We start from the raw sequence: 19,795 nt of genomic DNA, 5'->3' as shown, positions 1-19,795 counted from the left end.
CCATGTTCTATGGTCTCCCCCTCCATGTTCTATGGTCTCTCCCTCCATGTTCTATGGTCTCCCCCTCCATGTTCTATGGTCTCCCCCTCCATGTTCTATGGTCTCCCCCTCCATGTTCTATGGTCTCTCCCTCCATGTTCTGTGGTCTATAAATAAATAAATAAAACGATGGAAGAGCAAATTCATGAAGCAAATGGATCGTTGTATCGGCCATAAAGCATTGACCGTTATTAAAGTGCACTATGTGACCTTTCCTCTGTGCCTGGTCCAAAATGTCCTGCAGTGTGGCATTAAACTGTTTGTGGACTCTCCGCAGAGCTGGCCTGTAACATGCTTGTCTTCATGTCGTACTCTGGAACATTTCAGGCCAAAGCAGTAACATCTCCAAAGGAAAGTTACACAGTGAAGCATTAAAATAAAATACACATAAATGATTAAGAAATAAAAAAAACGTGGAAACGTTTTGGAAAACAAAGTCAAATCTGGAAAACTAAAATAATTCTTGAACGTTTGAAGGAGTCGGATGAAGAAGATATTTAGTATGAAAGTAAAATATATGTAGATTATGATTGTAATTTTGTTCTTTGTAAACTCTAATATTGATGTAAAAACTGAGAAGCTTCGCCTCCACAGTCATGTGTCGCTGTAACGAGCGGCAGATTTTCTCAGATTTTATTGTTGAAACATTGCTTGGTGACCTTGACCGTGAGTACAGTACTGGGACGGGGGGTAGGTGAAAACAGACATTTCCGGCGCACAGTACAGGACTCAAAACACAACTATGGGCAAGATGATGACGAGGAAACATTAATAAAACGTGAAAAGCGTTATAGAAGTTGATTTTACATATGAAATCCCCTCTAAAAAGAAAGAAAAGTTAAATATCTGTCTGGTCTGCAGCAAGTGAAAACCAGACAGTGAACATCCAAACATCATGCACAGATGAAACGTCTGTCCCCTGGAGGTCGTGTTAAGTTATGAATGGAGTTCTTTCAAAGGTGCGTAGTGTGAGACCAGAGACCTGAGGCCTTAAAGACACTGTGGACTTCCATCTCTGGATCTCTCTCCGACTCGTGTCCACTCGCCTGTTCCGCTCGCCTCACAAACAGGAAGCACATGGACGCTTAGGCGCTGGTGGGTAATTAAGCACAATTAGACAATGTTTCCACATGGTCACAATGCAAAATGCTGAGGGCCCGAGCGGGGCGGGGCGAGCGGCCCGAGCGGGGGCGGGGCGAGCGGCCCGAGCGGGCGCGGCGCGAGCGGGAGCGAGGCAAGCGGCCCGAGCGGGAGCGGGAGCGAGGCGAGCGGCCCGAGCGGGCGCGGGGCGAGCGGCCCGAGCGGGCGCGGAGCGAGCGGCCCGAGCGGCCCGAGCGTGACTCAGCACACGTCTGGAACAGAGGAATCCACCTGCATTTCAACTGTCCTCACGCTCTGTTTACGCTGGGTTCTTGATCTGACTGAGATTTTATTATTTTTATGTAGAAATATTTACAGACTTTGGTCAAGATTTCAAATTTTAACTTTAGTCTTTATTTAATTTTTTTGACACAGTTTGACTTTATTTGTGTTGGATTTTAACAGTGTAAGTTTTTCGTGCCTGGAATGTTCCACAGTTCGGCTTTAAACGCTTTTGCATTTGTTTTCATTGTTCAAAATGATCATCTTGACGAACATGAACTCTTATTGCGCGCGGTGGACGCCTCTCCACAGATCTGACCTGTAACGTGGGCTCGTCTCCATGGAGATATAAAGGACCTTGTTGCATTACACATTTTTCTCGAATGAACCGCGCTTCAGTGGGTCTGGGTTTGCGGTTACGGCAAATCGGCCTCAGGAAACACGAGGAGGTCAAAGTTCACCGTGCTGGGGCGTTAAATGGGACGGGGCTCAGTCATGGATGAGTGAGTTTTGATTGGCCCAACACTCGACACCAGCCTCCTGCAGGTTTAAGCTTCTCCTGTTACAGACTTTCCCTTCAGCCGTTGTTAAAGCGCTCGTGAATGTGACGCGGCGCTTTCCTGTGCCACGCCCACATCACACTGGACCTGATCGTTCCACACGTACCTTTATTTATGAACAAAGGTAGGATTGGTCTGCAGTTGGATTGGATTTGGCTTCTATACGACACACACACAATAAATACAATAAAAACAGACATAAGATCATAAAAAAGTACTTCAAAAGGAAAGATCTTGGATAAAACCATAAAAAGAACATTTACAGTCGAAATGGAAAGAATCACACGGATGAACAATTAAAGTGCCTATGACAGGTTTTTATGTTTTTCTTTTTTTGACTTTATTTGGTGTGTTTATACATGTTGTACTTATAAATGAGAGTTTTACACCAGTCGAGCAGGTATTTGTGAAGAAAACGTTGAAAAATCTGTACAAAATAACAGGAAGTGACATCACACCAGGGACAGGAAGTGACATCACACCAGGGACAGGAAGTGACATCACACCAGGGACACTCATTCCAGTCAAATTTTATGATTAATTTACACAAAGAAACAACTTTTTTGACGCTCTAAACATAAATAAAGTCGCTCTCATATATTTTTGTCAAATAAAAATAATTGTGGCATTAGATGAGTTTTTGCGCAATGTTTGCTGTGTAACTGTAGGGGGCGCTTTAACCTGTTCCCACCCACCTGTCCGCCGGCGAGCATTTTCTATATCTCAAATATACTCTTACATCATCACTTTTATTTCCGTGGTCAATACCATAAGTTATACATCATTTTAAAGCTTATTTTCTCAACAAAACGAATATGTCATTGATTTACAATGAATAATTCGCCCCAAGAAGCAATTGCCAATAGTTTGTGAGAAAGTCTCAACTTTTACAAACGCATGTCCTGTTTGCTGTTTATGACGGACAAAACGGCTTTAATTCTGTACATCCTTGTGCTCAGTCTGTCCGTAAGGAATCATTGAAAAACAATATCCACTTGTATTTTTCCTGAAGTTTTCCGATTTCGAGATATTGTCAAGTAGACAACGTTTTCTTCGTATGACGATGGTCAGGATTAAGGCTCGTCCATTTCTCCGTCCATAACAAATGACCTGTTTGACCTATAAAATAATGTTGGATATCCTTCTTTTCTTCAGACTGTTTCCTACAGAATGAGACCATCCACAATGTTTTCTGTCCACGGGATTGTTTGCTACAGCCTCCGCAAAAAAAAATGCGCCGCTTGCGACGCACATGGATTAGTCTGTTTACATCTAAATAGCGCAGCATGTGAGTGACGTAGCTGAGTTTGATTGACATATTATTCTAGCCAATGAAAATAGCTTTAGAAAGAGGGGCGGGACAAAGGGCTTATTGACACAGAATGTTCTGTATTCTCGTGCGTAAGGCTCCGTGAAGGCTGTAAAGAGCCAGATTTCTCGGCAGGATTTTGCGCATAACGTTTTGTGATTTTATTAGCCTTTTGGACGTGCATTTTGTTAGATATATGTATTATTATACCAATACAAAAATAAAATAAAAATACTACAATTTTTTTTTTTTTTTAACCTCTATATGGGAAATTCATGGGTAAACTCATATTTACACATTTTCACATATATTGTTTTTAGCAGTTATAATGGGTATTAGTGGCCTACAAAACATCAAAATGTATGTTTTATGATCATAGAGGAGCTAAAATTGTAATAAAACAGTTTGGCACAGTTGGCACATATTTGGATCACTTGTTCCGAATATACTTTTTGATACAAAAAGGTCAACAGCACCAAAATGCCTGTTCCTAGAGATCTGAAACTTTACACAGTTGTTGTCAACAAGATAAACATCATGTACAGTGAACAGCATATGCACACAATGAAGTATGTCATGCTCAGGACCATTACAAATTAACAATATTCAGGCGAGACTAAAAAAGGATGTTTTGTTTATGTTTGGGCCTCTGTAGTGTAAGTTCTGAAGCCCTGACAGTGTGACATGTGCACATCTGCAGAAACTAGAAGGCCTAAGCTTTCTAATGATGCATCACACTCACATGTGGAACATAAGATCCTCTTTTAATAAGCAATGCCATTTGGGTCCAACCATTGTGCACAGGGCCAAATAGGTGGATGGTAAGGTGGTGGAAGTTACAGCTTATTTGGCGCTCTCACTTTAATGGACCATTTTCAATCTGGTAATTTTGGAATTTTGAAAGAAAGACCGCCGTACCATGAAACCAAACAAAATAATAAAGGTTTGATTTAAAAAAGTCATGTCCATGGTGTCGATCATGTCCATGGTGTCGATCATGTCCATGGTGTCGATCATGTCCATGGTGTCGATCATGTCCATGGTCCATGGTGTCAATCATGTCCATGGTGTCGATCATGTCCATGGTGTCGATCATGTCCATGGTGTCAATCATGTCCATGGTCCATGGTGTCGATCATGTCCATGGTGTCGATCATGTCCATGGTGTCGATCATGTCCATGGTGTCAATCATGTCCATGGTCCATGGTGTCGATCATGTCCATGGTGTCGATCATGTCCATGGTCCATGGTGTCGATCATGTCCATGGTGTCGATCATGTCCATGGTGTCGATCATGTCCATGGTGTCGATCATGTCCATGGTCCATGGTGTCGATCATGTCCATGGTCCATGGTGTCGATCATGTCCATGGTCCATGGTGTCAATCATGTCCATGGTGTCGATCATGTCCATGGTGTCGATCATGTCCATGGTGTCGATCATGTCCATGGTGTCGATCATGTCCATGGTGTCGATCATGTCCATGGTGTCAATCATGTCCATGGTGTCAATCATGTCCATGGTGTCGATCATGTCCATGGTGTCGATCATGTCCATGGTCCATGGTGTCGATCATGTCCATGGTGTCGATCATGTCCATGGTGTCGATCATGTCCATGGTGTCGATCATGTCCATGGTCCATGGTGTCGATCATGTCCATGGTCCATGGTGTCGATCATGTCCATGGTGTCAATCATGTCCATGGTGTCGATCATGTCCATGGTGTCGATCATGTCCATGGTGTCGATCATGTCCATGGTCCATGGTGTCGATCATGTCCATGGTGTCGATCATGTCCATGGTGTCGATCATGTCCATGGTGTCGATCATGTCCATGGTGTCGATCATGTCCATGGTGTCGATCATGTCCATGGTCCATGGTGTCGATCATGTCCATGGTGTCGATCATGTCCATGGTGTCGATCATGTCCATGGTGTCGATCATGTCCATGGTCCATGGTGTCGATCATGTCCATGGTCCATGGTGTCGATCATGTCCATGGTCCATGGTGTCGATCATGTCCATGGTGTCGATCATGTCCATGGTGTCGATCATGTCCATGGTGTCGATCATGTCCATGGTGTCGATCATGTCCATGGTGTCGATCATGTCCATGGTGTCAATCATGTCCATGGTCCATGGTGTCAATCATGTCCATGGTGTCGATCATGTCCATGGTGTCGATCATGTCCATGGTGTCGATCATGTCCATGGTCCATGGTGTCGATCATGTCCATGGTGTCGATCATGTCCATGGTGTCGATCATGTCCATGGTGTCGATCATGTCCATGGTGTCGATCATGTCCATGGTCCATGGTGTCGATCATGTCCATGGTGTCGATCATGTCCGTGGTGTCGATCATGTCCATGGTGTCGATCATGTCCATGGTCCATGGTGTCGATCATGTCCATGGTGTCGATCATGTCCATGGTGTCGATCATGTCCATGGTGTCGATCATGTCCATGGTGTCGATCATGTCCATGGTGTGAGAACTTTCAGGATTAGATGTAGAATGGTTTGAGGAGCTTATTCGCTTTATAATTGGATGATCGGCTTGAAAACCAAAACTCAATTAGTGCAGAAGACGTGAAGTTCCTGTCTAACTGATCAATGGCGTGTTTTGACACTTGCCCCGCCCCTTAAGTGTGTCCTCCTTCTCTGTAAATACAGTGTGAACAGACAGAAGCTCTCACTGATGCTCCACACGCGTGTCATGGGCTCGTCATCCTCGTCCCTCCAGCTCCTGATCTCTGCTCCTCCATTAAACTCCATTACCCACAGTTCATTTATCCCTGTCCTCCCTCTCTTCACTCTCTCCTCACCTCGTTCTCCCTCTCTCCTCATCCTCCCTCTCTCCCTCTCTCCTCGTCCTCCCTCTCTCCCTCTCTCCCTCTCTCCTCGTCCTCCCTCGCTCCCTCTCTCCTCGTCCTCCCTCTCTCCTCATCCTCCCTCTCTCCCTCTCTCCTCGTCCTCCCTCTCTCCCTCTCTCCCTGTCTCCTCGTCCTCCCTCGCTCCCTCTCTTCTCGTCCTCACTCTCTCCTCGTCCTCCCTCTCTCCTCGTCCTCACTCTCTCCTCGTCTTCCCTCTCTCCTCATCCTCCCTCTCTCCCTCTCTCCTCGTCCTCCCTCTCTTCTCGTCCTCACTCTCTCCTCGTCCTCCCTCTCTCCTCGTCCTCACTCTCTCCTCGTCCTCCCTCTCTCCTCGTCCTCCCTCTCCCTCTCTCCTTGTCCTCCCTCTCTCACCCTCATCACTCTCCTCTGATGGATGGAGAGATGGTTTGTTGACATTCGAGTGGATGGAGATGATGAAGATGATGGAGATGATGGAGATGATGGAGATGATGGAGATGATGGAGGGACGTGTGGTGAAAGTCCAGATAAAATGTGAACATGCTTCAAGGAAAATGATACTTAACATAACTGGACTTGAACTGGACTTGAACTGGTATTAAACTGGATTCAGACTGGATTCAAACCGATTCAAACCAGATTTAAACTGGATTCAAACTGGATTCAAACTGACAAGACTACACTGAAACTCAATTAGGACTTTGATAAGTTATGATCAGGTTCTCAGACTGGACAGGTTTAGTCCAGTCATTTTTAATTTTTATATATATATATATATATATATATATATATATATATATATATATATATATATATATATATATATATATATATACACAAACTAATATTAAACGAGGGCTCAAACGGATTCATGACCAGGTCTTAAAGTTGAACATAATCGGCTTTGGTGCAGATGGTAAAAACAGCTCAAAATGAGACCGCTGTGTCTCGTCTGCATCACATTATTATCAAGCATTTTATCCCGTAGAACCAGGAAGTACTGTAGGTCGTTAGTGTGCTAATGTGTGTTAGCTTTAACGTGAGGACAACACTCTGCTCTGGCCTCTGAAATGATAATGAGGATGAGGCGGATGATGATGATGATGATGATGATGATGATGATGATGATGATGAGGAGGAGGAGGAGGAGGAGGAGGAGGAGGAGGAGGAGGAGGAGGAGGAGGAGGAGGAGGATGATGAGGTTGATGATGATGAGGAGGATGATGAGGTTGATGATGAGGAGGAGGATGAGGATGATGATTATGGGGAGGAGGATGATGATGATGAGGAGGTTGATGATGAGGATGATGAGGAGGTTGATGATGAGGAGGAGGAGGATGATGATTATGAGGATAATGATGATGAGGAGGAGGAGGATGATGATTATGAGGATAATGATAATGATGAGGAGGAGGAGGATGATGATTATGAGGATAATGATAATGATGAGGAGGAGGAGGAGGAGGAGGATGATGACGCTGCCTTTGGAGCGCTGCAAACCTTTTAAAAGAACTGCTTCTGTTTGTCACATTATTGTTCCATGTTTCTACTTCTTTACTCTTCAAACTGGAGCTTTTGTTTATGTTGATGGTAAAGTCGAGGTTGATGTATGTTTCAAAAGGTTTGGAGAAAATATACATCAAACACTTTTCATGGTCCTTGTTTGTTTGATTTGCCGACCATAAAAAAAAAAAAAAAATGTTTCTTACTTTTCTGATACAAGTCTAAAGTCCAACACCACCTCACAGGAACTCTCACATTCAAGTTCTTTACATACTCTCATACTCATATATTCATACTCACATACTCACACACTCACTCACTCACATACTCTCATACTCTCATACTCATATACTATTACTCACATGCTCTCATACTCTCATACTCATATATTCATACTCACATACTCACATACTCACACACTCTCATACACTCATACTCACATACTCTCATACTCATATACTCATATACTATTACTCACATACTCTCATACTCATATACTCATACACTCATACTCACATACTCTCATACTCATATACTCATATACTATTACTCACATACTCTCATACTCATATACTCATATACTCATACTCACATACTCACATACTCATATACTAATACTCACACTCACACACTCACACACATACTCTCATACTCTCATACTCACATACTCTCATACTCTCATACTCTCATACTCTCATGCTCTCATACTCTCATACTCTCATACTCTCATACTCTCATACTCTCATACTCTCATACTCATATACTCATATACTCATATACTATTACTCACATACTCTCATACTCTCATACTCATATACTATTACTCACATACTCTCATACTCTCATACTCTCATACTCTCATACTCATATACTCATATACTATTACTCTCATACTCACACACTCTCACACACTCACACACTCACACACTCTCATGCTCTCATACTCTCATACTCTCATACTCTCATACTCTCATACTCATATACTATTACTCACATACTCTCATACTCTCATACTCTCATACTCTCATACTCTCATACTCTCATACTCTCATACTCTCATACTCATATACTCATATACTATTACTCACATACTCTCATACTCTCATACTCTCATACTCTCATACTCTCATACTCATATACTCATATACTATTACTCACATACTCTCATACTCTCACACACTCACACACTCACACACTCACACACTCACACACTCACACACTCTCATACTCTCATACTCTCATACTCTCATACTCACATGCTCTCATACTCTCATACTCTCATACTCTCATACTCTCATACTCTCATGCTCTCATGCTCTCATACTCTCATACTCTCATACTCTCATACTCTCATACTCTCATACTCACATGCTCTCATACTCTCATACTCTCATACTCTCATACTCTCATACTCTCATACTCTCATACTCATATACTCATATACTATTACTCACATACTCTCATACTCTCACACACTCACACACTCACACTCTCACACACTCACACACTCTCATACTTAACTAATATTGTCTGTATTTCTTTCTCCAGAGTAAAGAAGTGGGGATCCAGCTGCAGGAGGACCTCATGAAAGTTATGAATGAGCTGTACACGGTAAGCCCCGCCTCTGAACCTCACTCATTCCTCTATCAGAAAAAACAACATCTTTTCTGACCTTTTAATAAGCGCTTCATCTTCCTTCACTCTGTATCGCTCGGGGCCCCGGGGCCTCGTCGCCTCGCGTTACACTCCTGCCAAATTCTGAGGGAATGGCCGACATTTCCCGTCTGCAAAAGTGGCTTAAGTTTCCTCCGATGTCATGATCCGACGGGGTCCAGAGGCGTAAAACGCAAAGCCCAGTAATTACAGCATAAAGCGAGATAGAAATAGAATAGTTTCCCTCGTGCTGTAAATGTGTAGTAGTTTTGGAGGCGGGGCCGGCGTAATGACAGATGCAGGGCCCAAATAAGGCTGAGCAAGCAAATAGAGCCAACGCCAGAGTTCAATGTTTGACTTCTTCTAAGTGACATAAGGATACACAAGTGCTTCAAGTGTGTTTAGGTTTGAGAAGCCACTTCAACTTGAGATGAAGTGTTTGTGTAATGGGCCCCGGGGCCATGTTGTGCTCCAAATGACTGTGTTTATTTATGCTTTCAACTTCAGCGTTCCAGTTCGACAGTTAAACAGCCTTTCAACTTTAAATAATGGTTAAATACATGAAACTAAAGTGATGGTGATCTAATGTGACGGTCAAATCCACTTCCTGTGCCTCGAATCCACTTCCTGTGCCTCGAATCCACTTCCTGTGCCTCGAATCCACTTCCTGTGCCTCGAATCCACTTCCTGTGCCTCGAATCCACTTCCTGTGCCTCGAATCCACTTCCTGCCCCTTGAACACGTTTAAAGGAGACACAGTTCAAGTCCAGTTCAAGTCCCAGTTCAAGTCCCAGTTTAAGTCCCAGTTCAAGTCCCAGTTCAAGTCCCAGTTCAAGTCCCAGTTCAAGTCCCAGTTCAAGTCCAGTTCAAGTCCCAGTTCAAGTCCCAGTTCAAGTCCCAGTTCAAGTCCAGTTCAAGTCCCAGTTCAAGTCCAGTTCAAGTCCCAGTTCAAGTCCCAGTTCAAGTCCCAGTTCAAGTCCCAGTTCAAGTCCCAGTTCAAGTCCCAGTTCAAGTCCCAGTTCAAGTCCAGTTTAAGTCCAGTTTAAGTCCAGTTTAAGTCCAGTTCAAGTCCCAGTTCAAGTCCCAGTTCAAGTCCCAGTTCAAGTCCCAGTTCAAGTCCCAGTTCAAGTCCCAGTTCAAGTCCCAGTTCAAGTCCAGTTCAAGTCCCAGTTCAAGTCCCAGTTCAAGTCCCAGTTCAAGTCCAGTTCAAGTCCCAGTTCAAGTCCAGTTCAAGTCCCAGTTCAAGTCCCAGTTCAAGTCCCAGTTCAAGTCCCAGTTCAAGTCCCAGTTCAAGTCCCAGTTCAAGTCCCAGTTCAAGTCCAGTTTAAGTCCAGTTTAAGTCCAGTTTAAGTCCAGTTCAAGTCCCAGTTCAAGTCCCAGTTCAAGTCCCAGTTCAAGTCCCAGTTCAAGTCCCAGTTCAAGTCCAGTTCAAGTCCCAGTTCAAGTCCCAGTTCAAGTCCCAGTTCAAGTCCCAGTTCAAGTCCCAGTTCAAGTCCCAGTTCAAGTCCCAGTTCAAGTCCAGTTTAAGTCCCAGTTCAAGTCCAGTTTAAGTCCCAGTTCAAGTCCAGTCCACGAGCGTAATAAAAGTGTTGAACCAGAGAACTCTTGGCGTCGTGCAGGTGATGAAGACCTACCACATGTACAACACGGACAGCATGAACGCCGAGTCCAAGCTGAAGGACGCCGAGAAGCAGGAGGAGAAGCAGATGGGCCGCTCGGAGCGCCAAACGCCGCGCTCGCCGGACACGCTGGCGTCCGTCAAGTCCGAGGACAAGCCCGTCCGGCGCTCCAGCGTCAAGAAGATCGAGAAGATGAAGGAGAAGGTGAGACCGCGATGGGAGAACACAATACATGTGATCACGGTGAGGTCAAACATCCGGGACTTCCCCCATAGCGGCCATTTTGAAAGGGGCACGCGATATATTTAAACCACTGCGACTGCGTCCTTTTCTACGGCTTAACGAGCTACGAATACTTTGATTCTTTAGACAATAACGGCGATAACTAAGGAACACGACAAAGCTCTCATTCCTCTTGGTCTGTCAACAGAGCGATGTCCTGACAGAACAATGACCTAACAGAACAATGACCTTACAGAACAATGACCTAACAGAACAATGACCTAACAGAACAATGACCTTACAGAACAATGACCTAACAGAACAATGACCTTACAGAACAATGACCTAACAGAACAATGACCTAACAGAACAATGACCTTACAGAACAATGACCTTACAGAACAATGACCTTACAGAACAATGACCTTACAGAACAATGACCTAACAGAACAATGACCTAACAGAACAATGACCTAACAGAACAATGACTTTACAGAACAATGACCTAACAGAACACTGACCTAACAGAACACTGACCTAACAGAACACTGACCTAACAGAACAATGACCTTACAGAACACTGACCTAACAGAACACTGACCTAACAGAACAATGACCTTACAGAACAATGACCTTACAGAACAATGACCTTACAGAACAATGACCTTACAGAACAATGACCTTACAGAACAATGACCTAACAGAACAATGACCTTACAGAACAATGACCTAACAGAACAATGACCTTACAGAACAATGACCTTACAGAACAATGACCTTACAGAACAATGACCTAACAGAACAATGACCTTACAGAACAACGACCTAACAGAACAACGACCTTACAGAACAACGACCTTACAGAACAACGACCTTACAGAACAACGACCTTACAGAACAACGACCTTACAGAACAACGACCTTACAGAACAACGACCTTACAGAACAACGACCTTACAGAACAATGACCTTACAGAACAATGTCCTGACAGAACAATGTCCTGACAGAACAATGTCCTTACAGAACAATGACCTAACAGAACAATGACCTAACAGAACAATGACCTTACAGAACAATGTCCTGACAGAACAATGACCTTACAGAACAATGACCTAACAGAACAATGACCTAACAGAACAATGACCTTACAGAACAATGTCCTGACAGAACAATGACCTTACAGAACAATGACCTAACAGAACAATGACCTAACAGAACAATGACCTTACAGAGCAATGACCTTACAGAACAATGACCTAACAGAACAATGACCCAACAGAACAATGACCTAACAGAACAATGACCTTACAGAACAATGACCTAACAGAACACTGACCTAACAGAACAATGACCTTACAGAACAACGACCTTACAGAACAACGACCTAACAGAACACTGACCTTACAGAACACTGACCTTACAGAACAATGACCTTTACCGAACAACGACCTTACAGAACAACGACCTTACAGAACAACGACCTAACAGAACAACGACCTTACAGAACAATGACTTTACAGAACAACGACCTTACAGAACAACGACCTTACAGAACAATGACCTTACAGAACAATGACCTTACAGAACAATGACCTAACAGAACAATGACCTTACAGAACAATGACCTAACAGAACAATGACCTTACAGAACAATGACCTTACAGAACAATGACCTTACAGAACAATGACCTAACAGAACAATGACCTTACAGAACAACGACCTAACAGAACAACGACCTTACAGAACAACGACCTTACAGAACAACGACCTTACAGAACAACGACCTTACAGAACAACGACCTTACAGAACAACGACCTTACAGAACAACGACCTTACAGAACAACGACCTTACAGAACAACGTCCTGACAGAACAATGTCCTGACAGAACAATGTCCTTACAGAACAATGACCTAACAGAACAATGACCTAACAGAACAATGACCTAACAGAACAATGACCTTACAGAACAATGTCCTGACAGAACAATGACCTTACAGAACAATGACCTAACAGAACAATGACCTAACAGAACAATGACCTTACAGAACAATGTCCTGACAGAACAATGACCTTACAGAACAATGACCTAACAGAACAATGACCTAACAGAACAATGACCTTACAGAGCAATGACCTTACAGAACAATGACCTAACAGAACAATGACCTAACAGAACAATGACCTTACAGAACAATGACCTAACAGAACACTGACCTAACAGAACAATGACCTTACAGAACAACGACCTTACAGAACAACGACCTAACAGAACACTGACCTAACAGAACACTGACCTAACAGAACACTGACCTAACAGAACAATGACCTTACAGAACAACGACCTTACAGAACAACGACCTAACAGAACACTGACCTAACAGAACACTGACCTAACAGAACAATGACCTAACAGAACAATGTCCTGACAGAACAATGACCTGACAGAACAATGACCTAACAGAACAATGACCTAACAGAACAATGACCTTACAGAACAATGTCCTGACAGAACAATGACCTTACAGAACAATGACCTAACAGAACAATGACCTAACAGAACAATGACCTTACAGAGCAATGACCTTACAGAACAATGACCTAACAGAACAATGACCTAACAGAACAATGACCTTACAGAGCAATGACCTTACAGAACAATGACCTAACAGAACAATGACCTAACAGAACACTGACCTTACAGAACACTGACCTTACAGAACAATGACCTTTACCGAACAACGACCTTACAGAACAACGACCTTACAGAACAACGACCTAACAGAACAATGACTTTACAGAACAACGACCTTACAGAACAACGACCTTACAGAACAACGACCTAACAGAACAATGACCTTTACCGAACAACGACCTTACAGAACAACGACCTTACAGAACAACGACCTAACAGAACAATGACCTTACAGAACAATGACTTTACAGAACAACGACCTTACAGAACAACGACCTCACAGAACAACGACCTTACAGAACAACGACCTTACAGACGCAGGTTTTTGGTATTTTGGCCTCACAGATCCTGGATGTTGTGTGTAGTCGACGTGCTGTTGTGCCCCTTTCAAAATGGCGGCCTCGGGTTGCTGCTGGACAAGTTCCCGGATGTGCGAGCGCACGTAGAGTTCGTTTACATGTCCAAGAGAAATCTGATCATCAAAAAATGTGACTTGAAGTGAAAGTACAACGACTGCTTCTGTTTTGTAGCTACAACACGACATTTCGACCTTTTGCTTCATGGTAATAGTTATTCAAAGAGATTGGGCCAAGAGTAAATGATCTTAAAAAGTGACTCAAACGGGACATTTTCAGCCGTAAGAAGCGCGTTTCATTGGTTGCACCTGTCGTCCTGGATTGATTTACTCGAGCGCCGAGTCTCGCCCCGAAACACCATCTTCCACGCTCTATTATCCAAAATCAATACTCGCGTCATCCTTCTGCTTTCCCTCGTTTTTCTCCCTGTTCAAGAGCATTCGATCAGCGCCGTGACGTGCAGCGCGTTTGGAACAGGAAACTTGTTCCTTTTGATGCAACTGATTCATTTTAAACTGATCTGGATTTAATGTTTTTAGACTTCATTTATTATGTTTAATTCACTGGATTTTCATATTTCTTTATTGTGGAGTGACAGTTTCTTTGCTCAACATAACTCCCATAGATACAAGTGTAGGCATGAAATATTAGTATTCATGTTTGTATTTTTAAAGCACAGTGTGGTTCTTTCCCTGGCAGCGACAGGCCAAATACACGGAGAACAAGCTGAAGGCGATTAAAGCCCGTAACGAGTATCTTCTGGCTCTGGAGGCGACGAACAGCTGCGTGTTCAAGTACTACATCCACGACCTCTCCGACATCATCGACGTGAGTGACGCTCGCTCTGGGACAGACTACACACATTTACTTTAAATACTCGGGTTAATATTGCAAACTGCAGAATAAATATTATACGTGATATTTTGAGTCAGAAAACTACATTAAAATGACATTTTATTCCTTTTATATTGATGTATTTTTAACAAGATTGGTAACATCTTTAATTCTAAGGTTTAGTATTTATTTTCTTTTTGCTTCTTTTTTTATTAGAACGTGGATTAAAAAAATGAATACAAACACACATAAAAACAAGCTGGACCAGAAACAACCTGACAATGTCCATGATGTCGTATGACAAAGTGAATCTTTTGAAACGTTGCATTTGACATCGTTTCGATGCCTCCACCTTTAATAAGACTTGAAACATTAATATTATGTTGTTATAACATCAAAGTTCTTGAATTTTTTACAATTTTACAGTTGTTTGGATCAACAAAAAATGGTCTTTGGGCCACATTTGGCCCCCGGGCTGTAGTTTGGACAAGTAGAAGATAAAGCAAGTAAAGGAGTAAAAGTAGACAATAAGGGCGTCGCATTAAAAAAAAAAAAAGAGTAATTAGAGCATATTAAAATCAAAATAATTGTCCCAATTTGTCCATTGTTTTTTAAATGTGACGGTTTTGAAGTTGAGTCCTGATGTTGTGCCGGGTTTAGTATGAGTACGAGTACGAGTACGAGTACGAGTACTTATTTCCACAATTGTATCAGCTTTCATTTTGTGAAAACACAGACTGAATTGGACTTTGTTAATAACTAGATGCAGTAGTTTTCTAGCGTATGAACGTCTTTAGAACGATAGTTTGTGATATTGATCCTGATCATTTGCAGTTCTAATCCCACGTGTTCTAATCCCACGTCTACGTTCTGCTGTGCTTGACCTTTCAGTGCTGTGACCTGGGATACCACGCCAGTCTGCACCGGGCACTCAGGACGTACCTGTCGGCCGAGCAGAACGTGGAGGCGTCCAAGCACACCGGCCTCGAGGCGCTAGAGGGCGCCACCGAGAGCCTGGAGCCCAACGGGGACAAGCAGAAGCTGATGGAGACGTACAACAACGTGTTCTGCCCGCCCGCCAAGTTCGACTTCCAATCGCACATGGGAGACTTGGTACGAGCGCCGCCGTTAGCGCCGCCGTTAGCACCGCCGTTAGCACCACTGCGACGTTAAAAGGGTTTCTGTCGATATTATCCTGGAACGCTCCTGATGTCGCTGAAGAAGGGTTAATGTTAGAATTGATGCAGGTCGGAATAAACAAATGCATAAATATTCATCTCAAAAGAAAATAGTGCAGGGAAAACAGTTTTTGCCAAACTTTGCTAACTTAACCACGTAACTAGCATTAAATTGTGGCCATTTGAGAATTGTATCTTACGTTTTTATCTAGACTCTTGTCCCTAAAAAAACACATTCAAGTTAAAGTGCCTAAAGTGACAGGTTTTTACGATTCTCATGTAGTGTTTTTATACCTGTTCTGCAAATACAATATAGCTTTACACAAATGTTGAAAAATCTGTTGAAAATGACAGGAAGTGACATCACACCAGGGACAGGAAGTGACATCACACCAGGGACAGGAAGTGACATCAAACCAGGGACAGGAAGTGACATCACACCAGGGAAAGGAAGTGACATCACACCAGGGACAGGGACGTTCTGGTGTGTCGCCGCCTCTCGTGTGGGACGTTCTGGTGTGTCGCCGCCTCTCGTGTGGGACGTTCTGGTGTGTCGCCGCCTCTCGTGTGGGACGTTCTGGTGTGTCGCCGCCTCTCGTGTGGGACGTTCTGGTGTGTCGCCGCCTCTCGTGTGGGACGTTCTGGTGTGTCGCCGCCTCTCGTGTGGGACGTTCTGGTGTGTCGCCGCCTCTCGTGTGGGACGTTCTGGTGTGTCGCCGCCTCTCGTGTGGGACGTTCTGGTGTGTCGCCGCCTCTCGTGTGGGACGTTCTGGTGTGTCGCGGCCTCTCGTGTGGGACGTTCTGGTTTGTCGCCGCCTCTCGTGTGGGACGTTCTGGTGTGTCGCGGCCTCTCGTGTGGGACGTTCTGGTGTGTCGCCGCCTCTCGTGTGGGACGTTCTGGTGTGTCGCCGCCTCTCGTGTGGGACGTTCTGGTGTGTCGCCGCCTCTCGTGTGGGACGTTCTGGTGTGTCGCCGCCTCTCGTGTGGGACGTTCTGATGTGTCGCCGCCTCTCGTGTGGGACGTTCTGGTGTGTCGCCGCCTCTCGTGTGGGACGTTCTGGTGTGTCGCCGCCTCTCGTGTGGGACGTTCTGGTGTGTCGCCGCCTCTCGTGTGGGACGTTCTGGTGTGTCGCCGCCTCTCGTGTGGGACGTTCTGGTGTGTCGCCGCCTCTCGTGTGGGACGTTCTGGTGTGTCGCCGCCTCTCGTGTGGGACGTTCTGGTTTGTCGCCGCCTCTCGTGTGGGACGTTCTGGTGTGTCGCCGCCTCTCGTGTGGGACGTTCTGGTGTGTCGCCGCCTCTTGTGTGGGACGTTCTGGTGTGTCGCCACCTCTCGTGTGGGTCGTTCTGGTGTGTCGCCGCCTCTCGTGTGGGACGTTCTCTTTTGTCGCCGCCTCTCGTGTGGGACGTTCTGGTGTGTCGCCGCCTCTCGTGTGGGACGTTCTGGTGTGTCGCCGCCTCTCGTGTGGGACGTTCTGGTGTGTCGCCGCCTCTCGTGTGGGACGTTCTGGTGTGTCGCCGCCTCTCGTGTGGGATGTTCTCTTTTGTCGCCGCCTCTCGTGTGGGACGTTCTGGTTTGTCGCCGCCTCGTGTGGGACGTTCTGGTGTGTCGCCGCCTCTCGTGTGGGACGTTCTGGTGTGTCGCCGCCTCTCGTGTGGGACGTTCTCGTTTGTCGCCGCCTCTCGTGTGGGACGTTCTGGTGTGTCGCCGCCTCTCGTGTGGGACGTTCTGGTGTGTCGCCGCCACTCGTGTGGGACGTTCTGGTTTGTCGCCGCCTCTCGTGTGGGACGTTCTCTTTTGTCGCCGCCTCTCGTGTGGAACGTTCTCTTTTGTCGCCGCCTCTCGTGTGGGACGTTCTGGTGTGTCGCCGCCTCTCGTGTGGGACGTTCTGGTGTGTCGCCGCCTCTCGTGTGGGACGTTCTGGTTTGTCGCCGCCTCTCGTGTGGGACGTTCTGGTGTGTCGCCGCCTCTCGTGTGGGACGTTCTGGTGTGTCGCCGCCTCTCGTGTGGGACGTTCTGGTGTGTCGCCGCCTCTCGTGTGGGACGTTCTCTTTTGTCGCCGCCTCTCGTGTGGGACGTTCTGGTGTGTCGCCGCCTCTCGTGTGGGACGTTCTGGTGTGTCGCCGCCTCTCGTGTGGGACGTTCTGGTGTGTCGCCGCCTCTCGTGTGGGACGTTCTGGTGTGTCGCCGCCTCTCGTGTGGGACGTTCTGGTGTGTCGCCGCCTCTCGTGTGGGACGTTCTGGTGTGTCGCCGCCTCTCGTGTGGGACGTTCTGGTGTGTCGCCGCCTCTCGTGTGGGACGTTCTGGTGTGTCGCCGCCTCTCGTGTGGGACGTTCTGGTGTGTCGCCGCCTCTCGTGTGGGACGTTCTGGTGTGTCGCCGCCTCTCGTGTGGGACGTTCTGGTGTGTCGCCGCCTCTCGTGTGGGACGTTCTGGTGTGTCGCCGCCTCTCGTGTGGGACGTTCTGGTGTGTCGCCGCCTCTCGTTTGGGATGTTCTCTTTGTCGCCGCCTCTCGTGTGGGACGTTTTGGTGTGTCGCCGCCTCTCGTGTGGGACGTTCTGGTGTGTCGCCGCCTCTCGTGTGGGACGTTCTGGTTTGTCGCCGCCTCTCGTGTGGGACGTTCTGGTGTGTCGCCGCCTCTCGTGTGGGACGTTCTGGTGTGTCGCCGCCTCTCGTGTGGGACGTTCTGGTTTGTCGCCGCCTCTCGTGTGGACGTTCTGGTGTGTCGCCGCCTCTCGTGTGGGACGTTCTGGTTTGTCGCCGCCTCTCGTGTGGGACGTTCTGGTGTGTCGCCGCCTCTCGTGTGGGACGTTCTGGTGTGTCGCCGCCTCTCGTGTGGGACGTTCTGGTGTGTCGCCGCCTCTCGTGTGGGACGTTCTGGTGTGTCGCGGCCTCTCGTGTGGGACGTTCTGGTGTGTCGCCGCCTCTCGTGTGGGACGTTCTGGTGTGTCGCGGCCTCTCGTGTGGGACGTTCTGGTGTGTCGCCGCCTCTCGTGTGGGACGTTCTCGTGTGTCGCCGCCTCTCGTGTGGGACGTTCTGGTGTGTCGCCGCCTCTCGTGTGGGACGTTCTGGTGTGTCGCCGCCTCTCGTGTGGGACGTTCTGGTGTGTCGCCGCCTCTCGTGTGGGACGTTCTGGTGTGTCGCCGCCTCTCGTGTGGGACGTTCTGGTGTGTCGCCGCCTCTCGTGTGGGACGTTCTGGTTTGTCGCGGCCTCTCGTGTGGGACGTTCTGGTGTGTCGCCGCCTCTCGTGTGGGACGTTCTGGTGTGTCGCCGCCTCTCGTGTGGGACGTTCTGGTGTGTCGCCGCCTCTCGTGTGGGACGTTCTGGTGTGTCGCCGCCTCTCGTGTGGGACGTTCTGGTGTGTCGCCGCCTCTCGTGTGGGACGTTCTGGTGTGTCGCCGCCTCTCGTGTGGGACGTTCTGGTGTGTCGCCGCCTCTCGTGTGGGACGTTCTGGTGTGTCGCCGCCTCTCGTGTGGGACGTTCTGGTGTGTCGCCGCCTCTCGTGTGGGACGTTCTGGGGTGGTGTCGCCGCCTCTCGTGTGGGACGTTCTGGTGTGTCGCCGCCTCTCGTGTGGGACGTTCTGGTGTGTCGCCGCCTCTCGTGTG

At 46.5% G+C, this 19,795-nt stretch overlaps 1 protein-coding gene across 1 annotated transcript in view; it reads left to right on the top strand.

Annotated features, from left to right (window-relative positions):
- LOC140373036 (SLIT-ROBO Rho GTPase-activating protein 2B-like) overlaps positions 1-16,135 on the top strand; it is a gene marked incomplete at its 3' end in the record, with an annotated part of 72,160 nt that extends 56,025 nt beyond the window's left edge. The window contains exons 4-7 of the mRNA XM_072459864.1: positions 9,177-9,239; positions 10,901-11,104; positions 14,874-15,002; positions 15,900-16,135. Coding sequence (XP_072315965.1) covers positions 9,177-9,239; positions 10,901-11,104; positions 14,874-15,002; positions 15,900-16,135 — 632 coding nt within the window. The remainder of the gene's footprint in view (positions 1-9,176; positions 9,240-10,900; positions 11,105-14,873; positions 15,003-15,899) is intronic.
- Between the last annotated feature and the right edge of the window lie 3,660 nt (positions 16,136-19,795).

Source organism: Eucyclogobius newberryi, unplaced genomic scaffold (assembly GCF_026437365.1).
Source record: "Eucyclogobius newberryi isolate DKJ021-1_F unplaced genomic scaffold, fEucNew1.0.hap1 SCAF_287, whole genome shotgun sequence".
NCBI classification, from domain to species: domain Eukaryota; kingdom Metazoa; phylum Chordata; class Actinopteri; order Gobiiformes; family Gobiidae; genus Eucyclogobius; species Eucyclogobius newberryi.
Note: the sequence above shows the minus strand (reverse complement) of the source record. Positions and strands in the feature narration are given on the sequence as shown.